This window comes from Octopus bimaculoides, chromosome 8 (genome assembly GCF_046866305.1).
Source record: "Octopus bimaculoides isolate indiv1 chromosome 8, ASM4686630v1, whole genome shotgun sequence".
Taxonomy (NCBI): domain Eukaryota; kingdom Metazoa; phylum Mollusca; class Cephalopoda; order Octopoda; family Octopodidae; genus Octopus; species Octopus bimaculoides.
This window is the reverse complement of record NC_142935.1, coordinates 61,809,161-61,823,592: the sequence shown is the minus strand read 5'-3', so window position 1 is coordinate 61,823,592 and position 14,432 is coordinate 61,809,161. Positions and strand designations below refer to the sequence as shown.

Sequence of the window (14,432 nt, the reverse complement as noted above, 5' to 3'; positions counted from 1 at the left end):
GGCCAAATAAGATGTTCAACTTCACTAGAATGTTCCTTGTGCCATTCAGTAACACATTTAGCTGTGTGAATTGGTGCATTATCATCCTGAAAGATTGCGTTTCCCTGCAGAAACAGTTCCACAACCATAGGATAAATTTGACCAGATAAAATGCTTAAATAATCTTGACTATTAATTTTGCTACGAAGGGAAATCATTGGGCTGGCAGATTTCCACGATATAGCCCCTAGATCATCACAGATCCTCCTCCATGTTTAACAGTTGGAAGAAGGCAGTCTGGGTGTGTTTGTTCCATGTCCTCTTTTAATAACTGACTCCAACATCAAGTTTAAATTTTGTATTATTTTTCATTCATTTTTGTTTCTTTCTGTTTCAGAATAGCCAGAGATTATTTAAGCAAGCAAACATTTTCAGAATTCTTAGAATCAATGTATTTTAAACGTTATTTACAATGGAAATGGTTAGAGAGGTAAGTGATTCTTATCTATACATTTACTAACTCAGTGCTCCAGCATGGCCTCTTAAACAAGGCTACATCAAACTAAAGAATTAAAAAATAATATATACATGTATGAGGCAAGTGCTGAAAAGTTCCTGGCTTTGGGTGAAAGAAAATACAGGAGGATCAGTTATGATTTTATTCAATATATTCCCCTCTCAGATTCATACTCTTATTGCAGCAGTCCTTCAGTTTTTCTAAGCCCTGTAGAAGAACTCAGAAAGTTAGGCCTCCAACCAGGCCATTTGCAATATCCTTAAAGCCAGGAACATTTCACTACCCCCTCGTAATATCTGTAAACACACTCTTTTATGAGCATCTTATTCATTTAGCATACATATTCCGTACTGGCATGAGTTTGATGGTTTAACAGAATCCAACAAGCCTCAGAGCCATGTTGAGCTCCAATGTCAGCATCGGCATGGTTTCTGTGGCTTCTATGACCTTCCTATTGCCAACCATTACACAGCATGAACTACGTGCTTTTCTTTTTCATATCCTCAATTCAATGCCAGTGAGGTCCCCGTGCAGCTTGCAAAACTATGAAACCCCAAGAGAGCCTCTTAACTCTTTAGATCAGTCTTTCATAATATTTTTGATTTAGTGGCACATTAAGGATTAAGCAAAAAAATACTGGTGCATTTTGTATGGGATTTTGAAAATTGTTGCACACTTTGTACAGAAAGTTAAGTAAAACTATATATTTAAAGTAGAAAATAATATTTAGAAAACTATTGCTGTCTAGTAGAGTAAAGACCCCCTTCGGTCATGAATAACCATGGGATTGCACCTATAAAGTTCCCCTCCAAGGCACAAGTCTGAACAGGGTTGTTTATGGAAGACCAGCAGTCACCCATGCTTACCAGCCTCCCCTCTCTACACCACCAATGTTATCCACAAGAAAGGCACCAGTGATGTCACAGCTGAGTGAACTGGAGCATCATGAAATAAAGCGTCTTGCTCAAGAACACAACACAGCTCAATCGAGGAATCAAAATCACTACCTCATGATAGCAATCCTGACACTCTAACCATGGAGCCATGCACCTTCACTCCTTGGCTTTGAGAGGAAGTGTAGAAATGAGTCATTGGTTGGCCTAGGGCTATAATATAAGACAATCATCTATGTCTCTTACTATTATAATTAACTTGGCGTATTATATATAACATTAGTTGAAGACATACATGATTGTCTTATACTATAGACCCTAGGCCAACCAGGCCTCATTTCTATTCCTCCCCTCACAGCCAATGAGTTTTATCTGGCAAGTTGTTTGATGACCCTGTCAGTGCTGGTGCCACATAAAATGTACCCAGTACACTCTGTAAAGTGGTTGGTGTTTGGAAGGGCACCAGCCATAGAAACCAAACCAAAACAGACTATGAAACCAAGTGTGATTTCTTATTTTACCATTTACCAGCTCCTGTTAAAACCATCCAACACATGCCAGCATGGAAAACAGACATTAAAGGTTGCTGATGATAATGATGATGATCAATATATATATATTCATCCACTAAATTCACTCAAGGCATTTTCTTAAATTGTCATACAGTGGGATTGATCCTAAAACCATGTTGTTGTGAAATGAGTTTAACCACACAACCATATGTGTGCCTTACTGAAGATCCCCTCCACCTTTTTATTCAGAAGTGCAGTGCCCATGACACTTTACAGGACCTTAACACCTGGTAGAAGGGAGGGATTTTCCCCCCACAAACTGGAGTCTTGGACCCAATGCCTGCAAGAGAGTGGATATAAGCCAGGTGTTGGTGTTAAACTAGGCAACAGATTAAGGCCACCGCCCATGCAAGTTGGCTTCTGCAGGATTTGAATTCAGAATGCAAGGTACTAGAATCACTACTTCTGTGCATTTCATCTGACGCTCTGCCGACTCTGCCCAGTTCCCCACTTAAACCAAAGATAAATATATTCCTGTTGAATATTGCATTGAACTTTGGTTGTTGCTTGTTGGGGTGGTTTGGCTTGGTCTGGTGGGGAGAAATATTCCCCTCCAAAATGATTCTTGCAGATCCTCCAAGACCAGTGAGATCTACATTGTTAGTGATCCTCACAAGCAGTCAGATGTTATCGGATGCAGGACAGGACAGGGAATTTGGGAGGGATGACATCTTAGAGAAACAAAGATTGGGTGTGGTGGTTAGTGACCAGGGGGTGGTACAGAACCTGCAGATGGTTGACACGATTGTGGAATTGACTGGGAAACTTTTACCTATCTTAACATTGTATAGAAAAAGTGGGATTGAATTCCTTTGAGACCTTATTTCAAATGAGATACACAATCCATGTGTCATTAATATAATTTAGATTATAGAGCTTCTTTCAGTTTCTGTCTAGCAAATCCACTCATAGGGTTTTGGTTGGCCTGAGTCTATAGTAGAAGACACTTAACCAAGGTGCTGTGCAGTGGGAGAGAACACGGAACCATGTGGTTGGGATGCAGCATTTTCTTTTTCAGTCAATGGATATTGAAATCAGTGATTTACTTGTCACAGAAGTATAAAAGAATGTAAACATGAAAAAGTTTTGTAAAGGATTACAAGTTTTATGTAATAAAAATTGTCTCACCTTAAATACACATACATTTGGTACATTAGATTTACATGAAACTACATATGCAAAATGACAAAGACAAATAACATTAGTTTGAATGTTTGTTCATTATTCCCATTTCTTAACTCTTTTAACATATTCCTACAAAAATAGAAAATCCAGAACAAATCATGTTTGGTAATCAAAGCTAACCCAGTGTTGATATAGAATGTGTTTAACTAAAAAGATCAACACCAGGTTGATGGTTGTACTGGATTTTTTTAAGGAATATGTTAAGAGAATTATGAAAGGAAAATAATGAATGCAAAGTTAAGCTCATGTTATTTATTTTGTTGTCTCTGTTGTGTTCTCTTAGTGTGTGTATAGTTTTTACATCTAGATGTATTGAATGTATGCATATTTACAGTAATATAAGGTGTGACAATTTTTATTACACAAAACTCGAAATCCTCTACAAAACTTTCAGTCGTTAGACTGCGGCTATGTTGAGACACCACCCTGGAGGATTTTAGTTATACAAATTGGACCCCCAGTACTTATTTTTTAAGTCTGATACTCCATCACTTAGTTACAGGGATGTAAACACACCAACACCATTTGTCAAGAGGTGGTCAGAGTACAAACACATATGATGGGCTTCTTTCAGTTTCTGTCTACCAAATCCAATCACAAAACTTTGATTAGCCCGAGGCTATAGTAAAAGACACCTGCTAAAGGTGCCATGCAGTAGGACAGAACCTGAAACCACGTGGTCGGAAAGCAAACTTTCTACCACCTAGCCACCTCTGTGCCTATGTTTACATTCTTTTAAAATTCTGTGACAAATGATCACTGATACCATTGTCGGTTCATAAGAAGAATTCGCTCCATCATCAAGAGATGACATTTAAGTTAGCACAGATGAAATCAAGATAGGTAACAACGTAATCAAGACTGACAATAACAAATTTGAGACTGGTGATGATGAATTTACGGTTGACATTTGAGATTGAGGTTGATAATTATGAGGAGATTACGGAGGAAACCCTGTATATAAATAGTTGAATATATCATCATCATCATCATCATGGGTCAGATGAGAGTATGTTGAGGCAGAGTTTTTTTTAAGGCAGGACATCCTTCCTGTTGCTAATCCTCATTTGTTTCCAGATGAATTAAACATTAAAAATCTCCCAGTCTGTCAACAAACAGCTCCTGATATACTTATGTGGAGAACAGAGCTGGGATGGTCATCACAGTCAAAGCCAGTTCTTATTTAGAGTTACTGCCCCACTAGATGACTCAAGCAGAAGCATACCTCATTCAGATATTTCATTTTGGAGCTAGTTTCTATGCCTGGATGCCCCCTCTTATCGCCAATCACTTTGCAAAGGTTGCTATGTCCTCAACAAGACCAAAGTCCTCTTGATATCATATTTCCTCTGTTATTTTTCCAACCTTTTTTGCAGAGTATATTGGGTAAATTTGATCATAGCGCTGGCACTAATAGAAAAAAACATGTGATATGTGTGTAAAACGGTCTCCGAATTAAAACACAACTGGTCAGACATTCTTGTGTGGGACCACAAGGAAAGATATCCTTAATTCATCCACTACAAATGATCACGATATCTAGGGTTCTAAACATTTGCATGCATACAAACATGCAAACAAACAAAGAATATTGGTAGAACTCAAAAATTAAAACAACCACCGAGTTAAAACAATTGGCCAATTATTGTTGTGTGGAACCACAAGGAAAAGATATGTTCTGTTGTGGAAATCGGCCACCCTCAGGACATCAATGCAGTTAGAAAAATACAAGAGGAAGAGGACATCAATGGAATAATGACAAGAGTTTGCAAATTCTTAATTCGTACACTACAATTGATCTGACCATGATACATGGGACCACAAAAATTTGCAAGACCTTCCTAAGATTTAAAGGATGATGGTTTAAACAAAATATTTACCTTCACAACTTTGCTACGAAGTAAGAGGCCGGTTAAAATCTTTTCTAAATTAAAAGGAGAAAGAACTACATACACACACACACACACACACACACACACACACACACACACACACACACACACACACACACATATATATATATGTGGGGGGGGGGGGGGGGGCTGTGTGATTAAGAGGTTTGCTTCTAAACCTCATGAATTTGGGTTCAGTCCCACTGTTCAGCACCTTGGGTAAGTGTCTTCTACTATAGCACCAGGCTGACCAAAGTCCTGCAAGTGGATTTGGTAGACGGAAACTGAAAGAAGTGCATTTCATTCATATACACACTCACTCACACATACACGTGTGTGTGTGTGTGTACATGTGATGGTTGTAAACAAGCATCACCATCATACAAGCAGTGTTGTTTGTTTCAAACCTTTTGTAGAAGACATATCTGGCCACAAGAGAATATTACTTTGCTAGGAAACAGGTGAAGGTTGGTGACAGGAACAGCATCCATCTGTAGAAAACCTGCCTCAACAAATTCCATCTGATCTGTGCCAGCATAAAAAACTAAACATTAGAACACTGATGATGATGGATTAGTTTATTTATATGCCATAATGCAGTGATGGCATTACATCTGTACTTCTGTGAGTTGCCACTTGTACCATTGCAAAGTGATAGCAAGCAGTTGCTGTAGTTCATAGTTGCAGCTGTATGTTGCCACTTGCAGCATTGCACTGTGATGCCAGTTGTTGTGGTTAATGCATTGTTTCAGCTGTGTTGCCACTCGCACCAGTGCATTGTGATGACAGACAGTTTCTGTATGTTGCCACTTGCAACAGTATGCTGTGATGGCAGACGGTTGCGGTATGCTGCCACTTGCAGCATTGCATTGTGATGGCAGTTGCTGTGAATGATGCATTGTATCAGCTTGCGTTGCCACCTGCACCATTGCTCGGTAATGGCAGGCAGTTTCTGTATGTTGCCACTTGCAGCATTGCACGGCAATGGTATCTCTCACATGTTGCCATCTGCACCATTACACCATGATGCCAGTCACCATCATCGTTAATTCTTTGCTACAACTGAAATAGCTGTTTTGTATGCGAGTAGCCTCAAAGACTACCGCCTACTGCATCCACATAGCATCGAAAGATTTAACTCATTGGCAACGGAATTTAATATTGGAACGGTGATACATGGTAGTGGTAGTGTTCGTGGTTGTGGTGGTGGTGGTGGTGGTAGGAATACTGGAGTAGTGTTCGTGGTAGTGGCAATCTATATATTACAGTCTTTCTTTGCCTGTAGGTGTGTATTATCTCATTGGAGTCTGTGATATCTCGTTATTAGATGATTGTCTGTGCAGATACAGCATTGAAGGGGTTAACAGACAAAGCCAGTGATTCACAGTCAGTCGCCGTATATAAAAACGGTATATGAATCAGCTCTGCTAGCAGCTGTAGTCTACGGAATATTGTCTTCATGTATGGGTGACATAACAGCTATCTCATTAGTAGCTTCCCCCCACCCCTTTTCTTATTTTAATTTTATTTTTTTACTTTTCTCCAGATATTAAGTATCAGTCTTGCTTTCTCCCCCCACCTCTCTCTCTCTCTCTCTCTCTCTCTCTCTCTCTCTCTCTCTCTCTCTCTCGAAGGGTTATAATTTAACCACTGCCAACGTCAGCTTCAACTTACCAATATGTTAAGTATAACAACACTTGTCACCATACTGATCATGAAATAGGAGACATCTCCATATTACCATATGAACTATAAAATATATAAACATTAATAATAATGATATAACATAATCACAATAATAATAGTAACCTGATATATGTATATGTATTACAAATTCATATATATATATATATGTGTGTGTGTGTGTGTGTATTTATGTGTGTGTGTATAAGTATATATATAACAAAATCAGCTACTGTTTATACAGGAGCAGTATAATAATAATAATGGTTTCAAATTTTGCCACAAGGGCAGCCATTTTGGGGGAGAGGGTGAATCAATTACATGGATCCCGGTGTTTTACTGGTAGTTAATTTATTGACCCCGAAAGGATGAAAGACAAAGTCAACCTCGGCAGGATTTGAACTCAGAATGTAGCAACAGGTGAAATACCACTAAACATTTTGCCCAGCAGGCTAACAATTCTGCCAGCTCACTGCCTAATAATAATAATAATAATAATAATAATAATAATAATAATAATAATAATAATAATAATAATAATAATAATTGTGTCTTCATTGGCCACAAGGGTCAAACACAAAACAAATAGGGATAATACAAAACTGGGGACATGTGGGTTTTGACACAAAAATCAAGTAAAGAATAAAATAATAGTGACAATTAACAATACAATTAAACAATAAAATTTCCCAAAAGGAGCGAGTTCCTCACAGGGACAACTGAGGAACCCCACACATTCTGGTTATCCCGACTGCAAGATGCACCTCAGTAGGCGCCCCTCTCCTTTTATATAATTTCCATCAACCTTAATTTTATTTACAAGGTATAAGTCAACCTACAACTATAAAAAGTAACACTAGCCCAAATGCCACCCCCTGTGATTGAACTGGAGACTTCATGATTACAAAGTAGACTTCTTAACCATTCAACAATACTGTGCACACACACACATTGCTTTTGTGCTTGATTTGCAACATTCTTGATGTGAAATTCTGTTCTGGAACTGTTCTTGTAAGTTGGAAGGGTCATTTTGCCAATACCCACAAGACAGACCCCATATAATGAAGTCATGTGTTAATCAGTTACCTAGCTGGGTACCAATAATAATTTCTAAATTTTGGCACAAGGCCAGCAATTTTGAGGGGTGGGGCAAGTTGACTACATTGACCTCGGTGCTCAACTGATACCTATTTTTTCGACTCTCACAGGATGAATAGCAAAGTTGAGCTTGGCAGAATTTGAACTAAGCACACACACACACACACACACACACACACACACACAACCCCATCCCTCTGTAATCAATAGATTAGGTAGCTAAATAGATTTTAGATATGTTAAAATAGAAGCTTCTCTCCATGACATCAAGTTTTAATGCATTTATCACTGCATTTACATATACCATCTGTGCCATTGCTGTTGTATGCTTTGAACATATTCCCCCCCCCCTTATTGTGAATGACAAAACGAGAGAGAGAGAAAGGGGAGGTGGGGAGCAGAGGAGAATGTGCATTAGTAATTGTGAAACTAATTTGAATGTAATTATTGTTTTAATTTCCACTAACAATAAAAATTAAACAGCTTGCTTCAATAATTTTCTTTTTTTTTTTTTTTTTTTTTACACAAATTTGCAATAGGTCTTGCCAATTCTATTCATTGCTCATTCAATCTGTTGTAGAGCAAGGTACATTTCTGCAATGTCAGGTTTTCTGTTGTAGTTCTACGTGAAAAAAAAAACCCAGGCATATTGAGAAATTATTCAGAAAATTGCATGAAACTATATATTAATAAAATTTGTCTTGTTGTTGTCTCATGCTTGTGAATGTGTACATATGATTCAGAGCTTTGCAGAGAGGCCAATACAGATTGTTACAGTTGAGTTATCCAATGAGAAAACAAAAAAAAAAACAGGTGGAGGAAAAAAAAGGATGATGGATGTTTTGTCCATAATAATAGCATCTTGATTTTCTTAAAATGAACCCAAGCTTAGAGAAATAAATCAACCAAGAACCAGTTGCATGGAAATGAGATAAGTTAAATACTGGACGTAAAATGTTGGTTATCATACATATATGAGTGCATGTCATGGAGGCGCAATGGCCCAGTGGTTAGGGCAGCGGACTCGCGGTTATAGTATCGCGGTTTCGATTCCCAGACCGGGCGTTATGAGTGTTTATTGAGCGAAAACACCTAAAGCTCCACGAGGTTCCGGCAGGGGATGGTGGCGAACCCTGCTGTACTCTTTCACCACAACTTTCTCTCACTCTTTCTTCCTGTTTCTGTTGTACCTGTATTTCAAAGGGTCAGCCTTGTCACACTGTGTCACGCTGAATATCCCCGAGAACTACGTTAAGGGTACATGTGTCTGTGGAGTGCTCAGCCACTTGCATGTTAATTTCACGAGCAGGCTGTTCTGTTGATCGGATCAACTGGAACCCTCAGCGTCATAAGTAACGGAGTGCTAACAACATGAGTGCATGTATGTATGTATATACAAGGTCTGATCAATAAGTATCCAGACTGTTGCCATAGCAGCAAACTAAAGCATGCAGAGTGAAGTCGCTTGGCACAGACTGACCTTGAACTTTGTTGTGCATGCGCACTAAGTTTTAATGTTCTAACCCACTTCTGCTGTTTACAGCAGTGCTTGGAAGGAAAGTGTGTAGCGTGTAATGGTTGCATTGACCATGACAGATAAAGTTGTCATGGTAATACCTGCTCAGAGGCCTATGCAAAGTTGCAGAAAGTGTATGGTGAGGAGTGTATGAGCCGCACACAAATGTACAAGTGGTTCAGACATTTCCAAGCTGGCCGAAAAAAATGTCAACATTGACAAACATTCTAGGAGACCTACAACCAGCAGAACTGAGAAAAACATCGCAGATGTGCAGGTGGCTGTGAGAGGAAATTGCCAAATCATCATCCGTGAGTTATCAGGAAATGTGCAGATTAGTTATGGTTCAGTCTGTTATCACTGGAGGTTTGGGTATGAGACACATGTCTACCAAGTTTGTGCCAACACTGCTTTCAGCTGACTAAAAAGACATTCAGGTTTCAATTGCACAAGATCTTGATTGTGTTGAGAATGATGAAAACTTTTTGAAAATTTTGTGTAGGCCTCTGAGCAGGTATCACCAAGTTTTTGGCAAAATTTGATGCAGATTCTCTGCTCAACTTTCTTTCTCACGGTCAATGCAACAATCACACGCTACACACCTACCTTCCAGGCACTTCTGTAAACAGTGGAAGTGAGCTAGAACATCAAAACTTAGTGCGCAAGCACAGTAGAGTTCACAGTTAATCTGTGCAAAGCAGCTTCACGCTTTAGCTTTGTTACTATAGCAACAGTCCGAGTACTTATTAATCAGACCACATATATATATCACATGATCATGTAACCGATCAGACTATTGGATGTTATACATCGCTGGTCACAATATGCTTTGTATTGTTTCTGCTTTCGAATGATCCCAGCCCATTAGCCAGGTGAGGAGGCCAACATTCCCCAATCAGAAAGCTAGTCCATCGCAGATTTAGTGATTTACAGCTGATTGGACTGGAGCGACACTAAATGAAGTGTTTTGCTAAAAAAAAATAACATACTGCTTGGTCTAGGAGTTGAACCCATGCTCTAGCAACCGTGAGTGCAACACCCTAACCATTAGGCCATGTACCTTCACATGTATATATTTATACTTGTGTTTGTATGTATATATACATGAGTGTATAAACTGGTAGTAGTTGCTCTTCTGTCTAGGAATTGTTATATATTTATGAATCCAACATATGTATGTGTGTAACATTGAACACATACAAAACAAAAGCAAGTATTTCTTTTTGAGGAACAAGTTTTAACAAATGTTGTATTAGTTTAACACTTCAGAAAAAATGGAGATAGTTTTGATGTTTCAGACACTAGTCCTTCATCAAAAAGATAAAGAAAAATAGAGAAGGAGAATATGAGAAAAATTGATTGAAGGAAGAAAAAAAATTGTTTTTTTTTTACCATCCTTTCCAGTTTATCTGTTTCAGGATATTTTTCTTTTTTTTTATATTAAGAATTTAACAGAAGGGGTACAATTTTTTCTTAGATTTTTTTTTATATATTTGATGTATATATATATATATATATTTGATGTAGATATGTATGTTTCAAAGGAATTATCTTTTTTTTCTTTATTTTTCAGCCAACCAGTCACCAAAAATACATTTCGGATGTACAGGGTGCTGGGGAAGGGAGGTTTTGGGGAAGTGTGTGCATGCCAGGTGCGGGCCACTGGCAAAATGTACGCTTGTAAAAAGCTGGAAAAGAAACGGGTGAAGAAGCGCAAAGGGGAGGCCATGGCGTTGAACGAGAAACAGATTTTACAGAAGATCAATTCTCGGTTTGTGGTAAGTGGCATGTTTTTCCTCCTTTTGATTTTTATTAAAAGAGTAGCAGTGGGGTTTCTGTAGTGATGGTGGCAGCAGTGGTGTTGGTGGGGGTGGGGGTGGTGGTGCTGGTGGTTCCTGTGGTTATAACGGTAGCAGTGCTTTTTGTTGTTGTTGTTTTGGTGGTGGTGCTGGTGATGGTGATGGTGGCATTGGTGGAAGTTTCTGTGGTGTCAGGTTAGTGATAGAGTTGGTGGTATGTTATAGTGCTCAGTGGTTGCAGTGGTGGTGCCAGTAGTATTAGCAGTAGTGGAATCAGTGGAGATGATGGTAATAGTAATGGTGGTGGTGGTGGTGGTAGAGGAAGAGGAAGAGGATAGGTGAACCTCAAGAATATTTACCGTTTCAAATTGTCTGTTCAGCAGTGATTATGTAAAAAGCAATAAACTTGCGCATGTGTGTGTGTGTCTGTATATATGTGATTGTGAGGCTACGTGCATTTGCCTGTGGTTGTGTGTATATAAAGTTTAATCTATACATGTGTGCATGGTGTGACATTTATTACATATGTCAAGTTACACCTCACTGCACACACACACACACACACATATGCATATACATACTCACTGCACATACATACTCACATACACACAAGCACATGTATATACACAAAAGTTAAATGATACATATATCTGCATATAAAAGGCATGTATGTGCATACACACATGCACATACACACACACACACACACACACACACAGATGCTAAATAATGATGGTACATATATATACACACATGCGCATATAAATACATGTATGTGGATATATGTATACACACATACATGCACACATATACTTATGTATACGCATACTGATACATACATGCATACCCATGCACACACACACACAAGCACATGTACCTACATAACACATGCACACTGTCTCAGAATATGTTGATAATGTGATTAAATGAAAGTCAGAAGTTATCAGAGAAGCAGAGAAAATAATAAATTTCTCATTTATTGCATTGCTGCAAAAATACATGAAACATCAAAACATACAGTTTTTGTAGAAATCAATAACCAGTCCAAACACGGTTCTTCCCCTCTTAGCAGCTACTTCTGGGGTGAAGGACACAGAGCTTGTAGTGCCTTGTTGCTCTATCACCAAATATAGTTTATTGCCAAGAAACAGTGGGTCATAAAATGGAGAATTTGATCATGCAGTTAAGCGCACAGAAACACATATATATATATATCTATATACATACACTCACATGTGTTTCTCTGTGTGTTTATGTATGTTTACAGGGTGGTTATGTATGTATATATATATATATATATATATATATATATATATATATATGATCCAATATATATAGCATTATATGTCCATTGTGGCTGATCTTACCAATTGGTTTTGCACAAGGAATACAACAGAGTGTTAGGTAACAATCTGATTATATAACCTTACACTCATTAGAGTTAGCTGCTATGGAAAGGAATGTCACTATATTCCCTTCCATATCAGCTAACTCTGATGAGCATAAGGTTATATAATTGGATTGTTACCTAACTTCCATTGTATTCTTTGCACAAAACCAATTAATAAGATCAGCACTGATGGATATATAATGCTATATATTTCGGATAATATACCCACTCTATTGACAGATATACAAGTGCATCTCTTCCCTGACTTATGGTCTCTTAGACGAATCATGCATGTACATATATATATATATATATATATATATATATATATAACATCATCGTTTAGTGTACATGTTCTATGCTGGCATGGGTTGGTCGGTTTAACAGGAACCAATGTGTCTCTTGAACTCTGCTGTGTATGTGCACTAAGTTTTAATGTTCTAGCTTACTTCCACTGTTTACAGCAGTGCTTGGAAGGAACGTGTGTAGTGTATGATCATTGCATTGACCATGAGAGAGAAAGTTGAGCAGAGAATCTGCATCATATTTTGCCAAAAGCTTGGCAATACAACACAATCAAGATCTTGTGCAGATGAAACCCGAGTGTCTTTTTGGTCAGCTGAAAGCAGTTTTGGCACAAAGTTGGCAGGCTCGCATCTCCTACCTAAATCTTCAGTGATAATGGACTGAACTGAACCGTAACTAATCTGCACAACCTCTGATAACTCACGGATGGTCATTCGACGATTTTTCCTCACAGCTGCATGCACATCTGTGATGTTTTTCTCAGTTCTGCTGGTTGTAGCTCTCCCAGAACGTTCATCAATATCAACATTTTTTGGCCATCTTGGAAATGTCTGAACCACTCATACACTTGTGTGCAGCTCATACCCTCCTCACCATACACTTTCTGCAACTTTACGTAAGCCTCTGACAACTTTCTCTGTTATGGTCAATGCAACCATTACACGCTACACACCTTCCTTCCAAGCACTGCTGTTAACAGCAGAAGTGGGCTAGAACATTAAAACTTAGTTTGCATGCAGAGCAGAGTTCAAGGTCAGTCTGTGCCAAGCGGCTTCACTCTGTGTGCGTTAGCTAGTTGCTATGGCAACATTCTGGATACTTATTGATCAGACCTCATACATACATATATACATACACTCACATATACATGTATAATGAGTTTTAGTCATAAACATAGTGACAGTGACTTTAAATACAATTTCACAGTACCAGTTAATATAGGGCAAGCAATTACTGATAAAAGTATGATGATAGTTGAAATGATCAGTTAGTCAATCCTCCTTTTCTTGTCCCAATTGTGATTGTGTAGACATGACAGACGTTTGCAACAGTCTTACTATGTGTATCTACCTGTGCTGCATATCTATTTGCCCATTGTTCATTTTATCATAGAATTAAAAGTTTCAGGATTTTGATTAATGAAAGTTCACAGGTTGACTGTTACATTTTATTGAAAATTTTTTTAACATACACATTAGGGGTGCTGAAAAGTTCCTGGGTTTATGGGTATTATGAAAGGCCTGGTTGGAGACCCAACCTTCCAAGTCCTCTTACAGGGTTTAGAAAAACAGGACTGTTGCAATAAAAGTGTGAATCTGAGAGGGGAATGTGTTTAGTAAAATTATAATTAACGGTTCCTCCTGTATTTTCTTTTAGCCCCAACCAGGAACTTTGCAGCAACCCCTCATATTTGCAATTCAAAATGGCCACCCTTAGCTTTCACCACAGCCTGTAATCTTTTCTCAACTGATTATGGGTAAATTATTATGTTAAAATAATGGGCAAATATATATGCTGCATCCTGTAATGAGTTTAATTAATTTATTAATGCAGTGACAGCTAGAATCTATGGATGTACTCTATAGTAAAGTTTAGTATAAG

The 14,432-nt window shown here is 38.2% G+C and overlaps 1 protein-coding gene across 2 annotated transcripts in view; it reads left to right on the top strand.

Moving 5' to 3' along the window:
- The window catches only part of LOC106876126 (G protein-coupled receptor kinase 5), a 378,987-nt gene that overhangs the window by 328,114 nt on the left and 36,441 nt on the right, over positions 1–14,432 (top strand). For both annotated transcript variants that reach the window (XM_089356590.1, XM_089356589.1), the window contains exons 6-7: positions 377–469; positions 10,909–11,113. In XM_089356590.1, the coding sequence (XP_089212716.1) occupies positions 377–469; positions 10,909–11,113 (298 nt within the window). The remainder of the gene's footprint in view (positions 1–376; positions 470–10,908; positions 11,114–14,432) is intronic.